The 13,203-nt window shown below is 41.6% G+C and overlaps 1 protein-coding gene across 1 annotated transcript in view; it reads left to right on the top strand.

Moving 5' to 3' along the window:
* The window catches only part of TAF4B (TATA-box binding protein associated factor 4b), a 73,097-nt gene extending 60,606 nt beyond the window's left edge, over positions 1 to 12,491 (top strand). Inside the window, exons 14-15 of the mRNA XM_076332220.1 lie at positions 613 to 732; positions 12,124 to 12,491. Coding sequence (XP_076188335.1) covers positions 613 to 732; positions 12,124 to 12,291 — 288 coding nt within the window. The 3' untranslated portion in view covers positions 12,292 to 12,491. The remainder of the gene's footprint in view (positions 1 to 612; positions 733 to 12,123) is intronic.
* The last annotated feature ends 712 nt before the right edge of the window (positions 12,492 to 13,203 follow it).

Genomic DNA, 13,203 nt, shown 5'->3' with positions numbered 1-13,203 from the left:
AAATATATATAGTGTATCTCTGACTTGCTTCAGATATGCCTGAAGATTCAAATATGTACTGGGAAAAGAAAGAACATCAGTGAACTTGACAGCATCCTGTTATGTTGGGTAATAAGCTGTTTCAGAATGGCAATATTGGGTACTGGGTTCAGGTAATACAGCGTGAAGAAATGGAGTGTCTTGCTTGTGCAGTCATGAATTGAGATTTTGAATTAAGAATATGCCACAGAACTTGGTAGCTTCAACTTTTAATACTAATCCAGCTTCATAAACCAGTTCTGATCAATATTTTCTGTTAATCAGAAATGGCAAAGTTTATGAGCTGAGGAACCAGCAGCAAGGCTCCTGTTAAGGCTGCGATGATACCACAGTGTGGTCTCCATAAAAAGTGTTACTTACACAGTGCTATCTATAGGGCCGTTAACAATTCAAGGCTCTAAGCACGACTGAGTATTGGAATCTGTCAAAAGTGTCCAGAAAGACAGGAAAAAATGCTGTGAAATACATTCTTTCAGTAGGGACTGCAGAGCTGTCTGAAGCTGCCATAAAGAGAACAAGACCTTTAGGATATTGTATATCATAATTAATGTAGGTGTTTTCTTTTTAAATTAGATGCAACAATTGGAGTTAGCACAAATGCAACAAAGAGAAGCCAACCTCACAGCTTTGGCAGCCATTGGACCGAGGAAGAAAAGACCATTGGATTCACCAAACGTTGGATCTGGGCTGGAGGTATGGAGATGACTTGCATGTTGTTGTATCTTCATACTGAACCATTTTTATCCTTCCCTGTAGGAAGAAGTGAGAATTCTCTTGCACGAAATGGCTGGTTCCGTACTGTAAGAAAACTAGCCTTTGTGCTAGATACTTGAAAGGATTGTTTCTGGTAAATTTGATGGGGATGTTTAATTGCGTGTTATAGGAAGAACTGTGGATAAGAGCACTGTGTGTAAAGGCCTGAATGAAATGATGGCTCAGAGAAACTTCTATCTGCAGTGGAAGGTAACGAAGCTGTGGTGGTCTTACACAGCAGCTAGTTGTCGTGGCCCCTCAGTTGAACTCACGATGGCTGATTTGGATGGCTTTTGAAATGGCTCTTGCTTTGACATTTTGGCTGTGGACTTTTTTCCATGCACAATGCGTAAAGACTCTTTTCAAATATACTGTGAGTTCGCCTTGGCTAGATCCCCCAAAAATGCAATAAATAAAGCTAGACCATTCAGTTCCTACACTGAGCCAGATCACCTTTTCTGGCTCATGCTGTGTTTTAAAAGTGCCTGAAGGTGCTTTCAACAAATCTTGGTCTGAACAAATCTCTTAATGTTGTGCTGGAGATTAACTGTTTCTGGGACCTGGGAAGCTTATGGGGCTGCGGAAGTTCTTTCCAAGGAGACTGACAGCCTACTTCTGTTAGAGATTATCATCTTTGCTGGAGACAGGAGAAGTGTGTTGCGGGCTGTCATTCAAGCGTTGTTGCCAGTTTTGCCGCTCTTTCTCATGAAGCCTCAACGTTGCTCAAGTGAACGGCTGGTTGGCTTGTGACCCAAGCACAGTGAACAGAAGCCTGGAAAGTAACTCTTGCGTGGAAGAAGTGGTGATAAAGTTGTCCTTTCTGATAAACCTTAAGTCTTCATTCTTGTGGCCTAGGAAGCTTAAATAGATGCTAGGATTGAAAATACTCCAGTGGTTTTGCATACTGGAGTCTGGAAGGACCTTGTATAAAGCTCAATTATTTGCAATGTAACTGAGACAGTGGTGGCATTTGTACTGTTGGTTTTCCCCTCAGCCTGGACTGTGACAAGAGACCTCCCTAGGGAGGTGAGGTAGACTTGTTTCTCTGATTTTCATTCCCCCCCCTCCCCATGTAGAGACACAATTAGCTCCTTGAACACTCCCTGTTTACTGCAAGTGAAGTGAAAGAATCCATATCTAAACAAGCTGCAGAAAGCAGCGTTCCCAGCTTTTGAGCAGCTATTCTTCACTTCTTTGAAGTTTTTAATGCACTTTCACATGAAGCTGAAAGTATAGTTACTTTTTTTTTATAATACCACTGGGAAAACTTGAAAAAATGAGTCTAGCACAAGAACAGTTTTCCCCATGCTTTTCTCCTCTTCCTGCAAGCTTCTATCGAGTAACTATTCCTGTTCTTCATAGTGGCTTTCTGTAATTATTGCCAGATTTGTTTCTGAATATTTAAGAAGTCTGCCTGTTAGGTACTTTTCAGTTATTTCTTGTTGTCTGCAGTGTGGTGTGTCTGCTTTATTAAAAGCTTCATGAGATTGTGCCAAAGTGAGACAGATAACAGCCTTGCTATTGAAAGGTGGTGATCCATTATTTACATTGCCAGTTTAAAAGAACGTGGATGTACTGTGCCTAAAACTGACCATAAACCTTGATAGCATTTCACTGTCACAAGTTTACCTGCTGTATTTTAAGATGTTTCTCATATAGGTTGCCTTACTAGGCTGAGTTGTAAGGGCAGTAGGTGAAAGTAATTCTGCCAGTGAAATTACTTCTGTTTCTTGCATGCAGTCTTGCATTCCAGTGCCTAGTACTTAGGCTTTATGATACCAGGAAGCAATTCTCTGCAGACCTCTTTTCTTTTTTGTGAAATTATGCAGGATAGCAAACTTCAGAAAGATGTTTAGACTTAGACGTTTAAGTGTCCCAATATATCTGAGCGGGATTTATAAAAGGCTTAAGACTTCTCATGTAGAATAAAGAATGATTTTGACAAACACTCTCTAGTTCAAGAAGCAGAACATTTGTAATACATTCATGATAACATGGCAAAACATCCTGAGCAGTAAACAACATTCCATTCTTCAGAGATGAAAGGAGGTCTTTGAAACTGAAAGCAAGTACAATATAGCCTTAGGCTGATACACATTTGGGCATCTTTAAAATCATCTTTTTGGGCAACCTGTCTGAGAATAATTTAAACAGGCAGGATGTACTTTCTCATTTCAAATTGCAAATACAGACAGCTTTACTCTCAAGTAATCTTAAATGTCAGAACTTCCTGACTGTGCAATGGCAAGGAGTAAATCTGTGCATAATACTCCTGTGATCTTTTTTTTTTTAAAGCCTAATACCTTGGTAGACAGGTATGATGGAAGAAGTTATTCCTGAATATGAATGATCCTTTGACAGTATTGAATGAAATCACTGATGCTAACTGCATTAAGTTTTTTAACTAAGACTTCAACTTTCCTTCGATAATGCTCTTTGTACAATGTTTGTATCTCTTATATCCGTGTTAGAACAAAGTTGACTCTCTTCAACTTCTTTTTATCGTTGCCTACTGCAATAATTAAAGGAAGGGAATTGTTGATGTAAACTGAAGCCCTAAAGTATTTGGGGAGACAGGGAAGAAATAATCAGTTACAGTATGTATTAAAAAAGTGAAACTCTGTAAGCAAATTTGTTACATATTTGCCTTTCTTTATTGAGTACCAAAATGTAATGGGTACTGGAAGAGTGCAGCTCAGCAGACTGAGTTGGTATGGATCTGCTACCTTCTGTTGCAGTAACAGTAAGTGTGAAGGGCTAAGAGCAGCATTTTGTTAGTATACCATGTTTCCTTTCTCCACAAATGAGCATCTGTGTTTAACTGGGATGGTTCTTCAGCCCTAGGTATCAGTTTCTCCACACTCTGCCATGTGGCTTTGCCCCTCTTCTGGAAGGTCTTTTTCCTGGGATAGCTGAGTGCCTGATTCCTGCACATTCGTCCTATCTTGTTCTCTGAAATTCTGCTTTCTTTACTTGGTCTTTGAAGGACACCTATTATGGATTATTTTAATCTTGGAACTAGAAGGTGGTGACATGAGCATGTGCTTTACAGCACATGCTTCACAGCAGGCTTCTGCCTGCATACCAGCAGCCACATCACCTCACAGTGTGGCGGGTAACAAAGAAAGAAAGAGGTTCTTGCCCAGAGGAGTGTCTGTCAACTAATTTGGACCTAAAAGCAATATAAAAAAAGGGTAAACTATATCTTGCCGTGATTATTGCTTATGTATTGCTAAACTCAAAATAGCAGTAGGGGCAACTACATGATGATCTTGGAATGAAAAAATAAGGCTAATGCTCTAGGCCTAATTAAAAAAAAAGAAAAAAGCATCAGTGTAATGGGAATTCTTTTCCCCTTCTCATTGGAAACACTCATTTGGGTAGTTTTGCATGTTCTCTTCACTGCAACTTAACATTTGAATGGTATTGTTCAGAAAGAGTAATTTGAGAAAGCCCTGGTAAGAAAATCCCTCTATTGTGAAAATGTGTTAATTGGTGCTACTTGTATTCCAGAGGTGGTAATATCTTCATCTCTCTCATTCTGGTCCCTCTGGACGCTTTTGGATACAATGAGGGAGAGAGGCCTTTGGATTTGATTCATACGTGTTTTCAGGTTTGTGTTATTTGTTACCCACCTCTTCTCCCTCAGTTTGGGGGCATGTGGTGAACAGTAATGAATTAAAGGGTGGGAAGAATTGAAAAATAACTCATCTTGAGAAGGGAGAACACTTCTAAAACAAATCAGAAAAAAGTAAACTTGAAGCCACAGACTTATTTTCCCGATTCTGTGTTCTGTTTCATAGTTTTATGGGGCATGTTACCAACCAATAAATGTTTTCAATGCTGAGAAATAGTCAAGGATTATTTTCGACTAAGTTTTACTGCTTTTCTGATGACAAAGCTGTTTTGGAACAAACAGCTTTGTCTCATTCTCACTGTAACCAGAGTCTTAGAAATTTGAAAACCCTTGCAGATATTTAAAGCTTTTTTTCTGTGAGGAAACAGGCTGCAGTTCTGAGTCCTTAAGCTTTCTTTCCTTCTATCCAAAGGTCTCTCGGGTCCAAGGTCGTCTTTGGCCTTGAACTGAGAGCAATATGTTTGTGCAGTATCACACAGCAGGGAGGAAAAAAAGTCTACATATGTTTTTGAAAGTAGAGTTAGGAGGCTGGCTGTTACTCTTATGGTCAGCTTCTGAAGACTGTGGTTGGACCATTCTTGTACTTTATACAGGAATACTTAGTTGGATGCCTGCACTTCTGTGTAATTTTTTGGGGGAGACTGCTTGCTTCTCATCCATTTTCTGGCTCAATGATAACATATGAACTACTTGGAAGTGATGCAGTCTGTCTTGCCCCGAAGTGCCGTTGATGGTGTGTCCTTCACTTGCCTCCTTCCAGGTTGGTCACATTGACTGACATGGGTAAATCTTGTGTCTTTTTTTTTTTTTTTTTTTTCTTTTTGCCTGATCCAAAGGCAGAGGAAACTTCCTCCTTTCAGAAACTGCTTGTGGCTGTTCTGTCTACTGCCAAGACTGGCTGCTCTGTTAGTAAGTGTGGGTCTTGCCTTGCCACCCATAGTCTAGCTTTGCTGTGGAAACTTAGGCTACTGCAGGTAGCTGTTATAAGAAGTAAATGATGCAGCTGATATCCTGGGGTCAGTGCAGAGCCATTCCAAGTACTTTCTTTCTGTCAAACTCCTAGCTCTGGCCAACGTACGTAAAATAATGTGATACTTCCAGGGTGATGCACACCTTCTAATACAGCAGTCCACACATAAGCTTGTATTCTCCTTCTAGGAAGAAGCTTGGCAAGAAGAAATGGGAGAAATGTCTTGTTTTCTACACTGGTCATTGTTCCATTTTTAATTTTGATTGTGGGTGGAGAAAACAAGCTTGTCGCCTTCTCTTCTAGAGCTAGGTGTCTGCCACATCTGGTCATTATTAGCAGAACTTAAACTTGCCCTTCTTGCTTTACAGGTTAGAATGCCGGTATGCATGTTGATCAAACATGTTCTGTATACGGTGTTTGTTTAAGCTTTGGAAATGCTCTTTAGGCTGACCTAGGAAGAACTAAGCCTTTGAGCAACAAGTCCTTTTCTGCAGAATGAAAGAAAACCCCAACTCTTCCAAATGATTGGGGAAGAGAGATGTTTTCTTTTTTCCACTGTGTGACAATCAAATCGCTTTTGTTTTTTTGGCGTTTGCAGGAGGGATGTGTGGTAGTTAAGGGGTATGTGGCTTTACACTCTTATAAGCGGTAGCTGTAGAAGTTACTGCTGCCTTTTTGGCCATAAGCTCTTCTGATGAGAGGACACGCTAGCATAATTCATCAACTTCAGTATTGGTGTTAAGGATGTGACCGTGTCTAAATGTGAATTAAACACAGAAGTTGGCTCTGTAGTGAATGACGGTAGGTTTGCTGCTCCCTGTATATCCATGGGGTGCAGAGAGGCTGCTGGCTGGTGCTTGGCATTGCTATGTGATAGTCTGCTAAAATATTTTTTTAAAAGCTGCGGAAAATGAATTTAAAAGCAATCATTTTAAATTGGACCTAGACTACCTGCATGTAAGTAGGTGTTCAGAGCCAGGCTACAAAATCTATTTCTACACTTGAGGGGTTTCCCTCTCTTTCTCTGTGTCTCTTTCTGTCTCTGCCACCCCTTCCCCCGGCCCATAGGTCTAAAGTGATACAGGAGGGGTTTTCTTTTTTCTACTTTGCATATGCTTAATATATGCAGACTCTTGATTTCAGTTTCTGGTTCTTATTCAAGCTATCGGACACTTGAAGAGTCTACAGCGTGGTCATACCTTTGGGGAAGAGGGGAGCTAAAAGTGTTACTGCAATTATAAAATATGGCTTCAGAATTTTACTTATCTGCTGCAAGACCTAAGCACAGCCCTGTCAGCTAGAGAGTTTCAATTTCGGCGCTGAATTTCCTGGCTGCTGTCAGTCTAGGCCATACACTTGATGTGAATTTTTTTCCCATGTAAATAGGCAAAAAGATTCTCGACTGCCATTCACACACTTCAGAAATACAGTTCATTGGCCCATATCGTGCCTTCTCTGTGCTAGAGATGAACTTAATTCTTCTTATGTGTGAAAGATATCTGCAATTTAAATGACTAATTGCATTGTAGCTTTAGGCTGAACATATTGGTAATGCGCAAATGTTGATGACATGTGAAGGGTCAAGAGATTTATAATTTAGTTGACAATACATTGCTTAAAATGATGTGGCAAAGAGCCAGAAAATTTCAGCTTAATAATTGTCTATTAACTAACATGACATATTTGTGTAGTATTCATTACCTCCAGGTACAGATTAAGCATCTGATGTAGCCATACGAAGTGACATGCGTACATGAAACTTGGGCATAATAATGAATAAACTGACATTACATTTGCAGTAATTTGTTTCAATATGTAAAACATGTTGTTGCCTACATTTGAAAGGATTTGTAGGAATGTTGCGATGAAATCTGAGGAAAAATGCATAGTTGAATAGTGTTCTCTGTTATATAGATCTGACAGCTTTGTGAGGCTTCTTTGTAGACTACAGATAACATCATAAATATACATGTTTGTTTTCAGCTGCACGAGAAGCAGCCTGGAAATAGAGATCTAAGCCTTTCAGACATTGGGTTGATCTACACTGATGGTCCACCAAAAAACCCACCACCCAATGCCACCAACTTTATTTTAAAAAAAAAAAAAAAAAAAAATCATATAAATATTGAGTAATGTAGTATTTTAGTATTGTGAATGTGGGAGTACCTCTAGCAGACTGAGGCTTGTTAGAATAGGCAGCATCAGTAGGCTGGCTTGTCACTAAAGTAATACCAACTTCTTTCCACTTTAGTTTCTCTGGCCTAAATTATGCACTTACTTGTACAAGCAAAACTTCCACAATTCTGACAGGGTCTCTTCCTTCCTCCTTGCTGCTGGGAGAGACCCAGGAAAGTGTTGGAGCACTCCACAGTGCACTAACGGCTTTTTAACCCTTTTTTCCTCCTGTGAGACAGGAACGTGTTTTGTGTTTTACAGCTGGGAAACTAATGTACAGGGTACACTCGGTATCACAGACCTTAGTGTGGCCACAGGTGACGGAGCTGGGGGTTGAATCTGGGTGCTTTTGCTCCGATTCGCTAGATGCTTTTACCATCTTCCAACGATGTCTTCACTGCACACAGCTGTAATTATTCAGTGTTTGGAGATGTCATTGAAAACTGTCTCATGACTTTGCTTCCTTCTGGTGGTGGTATTTTTATAATGCGCAGCAGAGCTGCAATGACAGTTTGCTCTCTTGGGATCTTGGCTCCGAGTCTGGGATGAGTTTATGCCACACCAAAAATTAAAATGAGAACTCTTGGCTTGACTTTTTAACATTTGACGGAACACTTTGCTCCCTTAAAGTGCCCCCCTCTTACGAGTTTAAAATTTTGGATGCGATTGGTGTGAAGCCATTGAATTTGAGAAGGGAGAGCGTACTCTGCCAGGAACAGCTCACTGAGCCTGACCTGGACTGGGTGGGAAGGAAGGTGTCTGCTCACCCCTCTGAGCTTTGTATCAGGGCCTGTAGACTAGCTCTGAGCAACTTTGATATCCTTGTCAGTACCTGTGATCCAGACTTGTAGATCACATGGTCCAGATACCTTGGAGACTAGGAATAAGGTGGTGATGGTAGCTCCGGTAAAGGAAGAGCCTTGTCCTGAGCTGTGGCTCTGTATCACTTCACTCTTGCCTTTTCAGAGTTGGTATTTAATTCTCAGTCCAGCCACTGGAGAGAGCTCTAGAGATCTTAAAACAGGTTTCAGGAGCAACCTCTCAACAAAACTAGCTGCACAGCAGGCGTGGGACTACTGCAGGAGCTCCACAATGTCTTCTGCTGCCAAGATCAGGGAGAGTAACTGATCTCTGTCAGGCATATATAAAAGGCTCCGAGGATCAAGAAAGGGTGACAGCGTGTTGCTTTAGTAAAGTTGCTGATTTGATTTGACTCTGAGGATAGGCCAAAAGCAGGACTGCAGCTGTTGTGGCCTCCTGGGGCTGGTTTTAAGGCAGCTGGTGGTCTCGGTACTGTGAAGGGTGGTTTCCAGTGGTGCAGAGCCACATTGCCGCAGTACCTTACCTGGCTTACGAACAGGGTCTGTCAGCTGTTGATACCCAGGTTGTTGATACCCAGGTTGACTGGCAGTATTTATGCTGGTAGTTACCCATCCCGGGCTGCATGTGTCTGCGTTGTTTCTTTTTCGGAAGGAAAGCAGGGTGCTGGGGGTTCAGTGAAAGGCAGGAACTTCAGGATATGGCTGGCGTCTTCCAGCCTCCCCTGCGGAGGAGTGTTCCCAATTTAAAAAAAAAAATTAAAAAGAAAAGCTGGTTAAGGCACTAATAATTAGATGTTGCAGAAGGGGGGTGCAGGTTGGTTGCAGTACCCTTTGCTAGAATTGGTTCTACAGGGATGCATTTTATATTCACTTATCTTTGTACTTGCTTGTGACCCGGTTGAAAAGCAGCACTTTTCACTTCCCCTCAGAAGAGGTTCACAAAGCTGTCTTAGGGTAAGCTGAAGACTTTTGCAGTGAAGAATGCCCCAAGACAGCAAGATGCAAGCGATTGCTGCCCAACTGAGAGGAACGCAATAGAGATGTCTGGGAGCAAGGAGTGGGCTGGTGTTGTTCTAACCAGGTTATTAAGGTCTCAAAAGCAGTGTGGGGGAGCTTCTGTGCAGGAAGGTGTATATGAGATGTAAAGGAGAGGACTGCTGACTGTTGCCTAGGGCCAGACAAGATCGACCTCCTGCCCAAGAGGAACTTGTTCAAGAGGAGGCTCTGAGAACTCAGCAGCAGAGGACCCTCCCCTAAAGTGTCCCTTGTGTCAGCTGGAGAGCTCAAGAGTTGGGTACTTCTTAAATAAGGTCTTGGACATTAACAGAGGCATCTGTGATGGTTCATTTTGATGCACAGATGGCATCTTAACTTCAAGTGTTTTCACTTTTGGTTCTCTAAATGTTTTATTACAGAAAGACAGGCAGTACATCACCCTCGACTGCTTGGTCCAAAGTCCAAAACAAAACCATGAAAGACCAGTGTTTCGATGCAGCTGTAGGGGACAGTAGCTAAAAGGAGTTAGTGCTCACCCTCGTATAAACTTAGTTCAGAGTGAGTTCCCCAACACAGTCCCAGTCTGGACTGGAATGACCTAGGTTGTCTGTTGGCTTCTTTAGTTTTAAACCATCAAGCACTTTGAGAGAAGGACCTTTTCTTTTAACTTGGATGTGGTAGCAGCTGTTGGTTTAGATATGTTCAGTAACTAGTCAAAGAGCCCCTGGCCCCTGAAATGCTGTACTCAGTAGCTCTGATAAGCTGGTGTGATGCTACGTGAAACTTAGAAGTATGACCTGGCTGTCTTGGCAAACTGGAGTCCAGGATAAGCTTTGGCTTTGGATGTGATATTACAGCATAACATCGCTTTACGTCTCTGCACTGGGCATGATGGGTAAGAATTTAAGAATAAACAAATCCACAACTCTCAAACGCAGGCAGCTTGGCGCTTCTGCCCTATTGTAGCATCTTGCAGCTCCAACAGCTTCCAAAGCAGGCTCGGGGATTTGTGCTGTCTGCCTCCTTTTTGTAAGGGAGTGAACAGGATTGAGGTGGCTTTGTTTGGTGTCTTTTTAAAGGTAAGACTTCTAGTCTAATGACTATTTAGAGAGAAAATACTTTCACCTCCATAAAGTTCTTTGAATTATAAAGGACATTGCTGCTGGGTTACTGAAAACCCTTGGGGTTTGTTTCATTTATAACATTGCCTCAGGCCTTCTGCTGCATCCTGTTGGATTGACCTCCTTTTCAACCCGTGCTGGCAGCTGCATTGCAGAGCTATCTTTTTCCCTGGATCCTTCAGGGTTGTCATATGACAAACTTGAACTGTGACCCTTTTGTGTCTTACCAGGACAGCAGTGCCCTCTCTGTGCGATGTGGCCAGCAGTCTTCCCCACACACACATTTGTTCCAAGCCATTTAACAAACTGAAAGTTTCAAATGATGGCATTTCATAGTGTTTAATAGTATTGACTGTAAAGCAAATGAAATGGTGCTGAATACCCTGCATGCTGCTAGTAAGAAATACAGCTTCCATTTCTGCAATATGCCCTGGGTTTTCTGTGGTTAGTGCGTGTTCTCTGGTGAATCTGTCTATTTTTTTAATAAATTTCAATGCTTCTCCCCAACAACAGTAGCATTCACTACTATAGATAGTCCAGCACTGGTATTTGTTTCTAATATATAGGTTTTTTTAACCAGATTTCTCTAAGCAAAGTGGGCAAAGTCATTTTGCTGAAGTCTTGCAGAGAGTGTTAGGGTAAGAATTTATATAGTTAACACGGCATCCAGGCAACACCATCTCCAAGTGGTGTTGATGCTGGCAGGCATTGCCTTGCTGAAGTTACAGAGACTGAGCACTCGTATTTGTACAAATTGCATTCATTACCAAGAACCCTCCAGTAGTGATAAGAGACTGGCTGTGTAGCAGAGATTGGCTCCAAGATAAGTAGCCAGTCTATTGTGCAGCTCATGGTAATCTTCCTCCTCCCCGCCCCTAATAATAAATCTTGGGGCATTTTGGAATGCGTGGGGGTTGCTCATTCCAGTAGCCTGAATGTATAACTATTAAACATCATCATCTCCTACCAATTGTGCTTTCATAACCAAGCGAGGCAGCCAACTGAGATGGATAGGCTTGGGTACAGTGTTCTGAACACGCGGATGCTTCGACTGTGTGTGTTTGTTGCTCCCTTAAAGGACAAATCACAGGTGATGGCCAGGGTAAGAGTTTCTCCTGGCCATGTTTCAAGGCTAGAGCCCACTTGCAGTGATGGTTTTCTTCAAGGAGAGATGTGAACATCTGGAGCTTAGGTGTTTGCAAGTGGGAGTAAGAGCCTTGCACGACCTGGGGCTCTGCATAGGAACTGTGGCAGTACCTTCTTCGTAGTTAGCTTGTCCTTTCTCAGTGCCAGTGTTTATGTAGTATGACTTCAGTGAAACGGCGGTCATTTAGCTTACCATAATAATACCGTTTTTTAAAAAGATAGAATTTTTTTACTAAAAGTTTTTTCATTGCTTTGACTGAAATAAACTATTAACTGGCAAGTGCTTGCTTTGTCTTTTAATGTATCTAATGTGCAAGGACTCCTGGATTGCTGGTTTTCAACATGTAAATCTGAACATCAGCAGGCTAGTTTTATGCAAGTAGGCAGTATGATCCAGCCGGTTTAGTTAAAAATGTGTATTTACATGGAATTCTAATGTTTTTTCTCTCTCCTTCCCCCACTTAGGATTTGAAAGGCAATGGAATCGCTCCTGGATCATCAGGTTTTAGCCTTACGAAACAGCTGCTCTGTCCAAGAATAACCCGCGTCTGTCTCAGGGACTTGATATTCTGCATGGAACAAGAGAGGGAGATGAAGCATTCTCTAACCTTGTACCGTGCTCTTCTGAAGTGATTTGAATTTTACATTTCAACTTGCTGTCTACTGCCAAAGAAAACACTGAAGCATTGTTGCACTGTCTTGAAATTCCAATTTCTGGAAAATGATCCGTTGTAAGGATAACTCTTGTTTACAGATAAACATTTTTATTAAATACCTAACTTAGCACCTGTAGGGTTTTTAATAATACTTGGCTTAAACCAGTCTGTAAACCAGTGAAAACACTGAGCTGCACACACAGGCACCTGAATACCTGCTTGTATTTAACTGTCTTGCAGGCTCTGAGGGCTTGATACGTGTCCCTAGTTTATGTATGTCGCTTGCTTCAGTACTCTAGAGTCTGCAACATCTGTTCTACGTGTAGTGCCTTCTTCTAATCCAACCTTATTTAGGGAAACAAATAACACTTTAAAGGCATGGCATAGCATGGCAACTGTATTTAATCATGAACCAGCAGTCAGTCAACATGCTAATGTATTGCCTATCTGACTCAGCATCTCCTTAAATTTTCTGGGTTTAGGATTTCTACTGGATGCTCGTTTGTGGAGAGCAAAGTAGCAAGCAAAAGGAATGAGGGGTACTTTCTCGCTCCCACCTCACCTCAACTGCCCTCCCCCTTTCTTCTGAGAGAGTGACTGAGGGAAGGTGAACAAATTGGTCGTACTTGTGATTGAAGTACATCAGACAGTGTAGTTAAGGCATACTTCAATGTTCGGGGAAAATTTGGAGTTACTAAACTTGAATACAAGGAGCGAAAGAGCCTAAAAAGGAAGGGTAAACAGAAGAAACAGTTTATCTTTCTGTAGATATTACAAATAGCATTGAACTTGAGCATAGATGTAGAAAGAAATGAACAAAAGCAACCTGTGCTGACTGCAAAAAAGGGAAAACTTGAGATGTATTGACACTTTGCAGCTGGAGACTCTC

The sequence above is a fragment of the Aptenodytes patagonicus genome, chromosome 2, assembly GCF_965638725.1.
Source record: "Aptenodytes patagonicus chromosome 2, bAptPat1.pri.cur, whole genome shotgun sequence".
NCBI classification, from domain to species: Eukaryota; Metazoa; Chordata; class Aves; order Sphenisciformes; family Spheniscidae; genus Aptenodytes; species Aptenodytes patagonicus.
The sequence above is the reverse complement of the archived record's forward strand: the minus strand, read 5'-3'. Positions and strand labels throughout refer to the sequence as shown.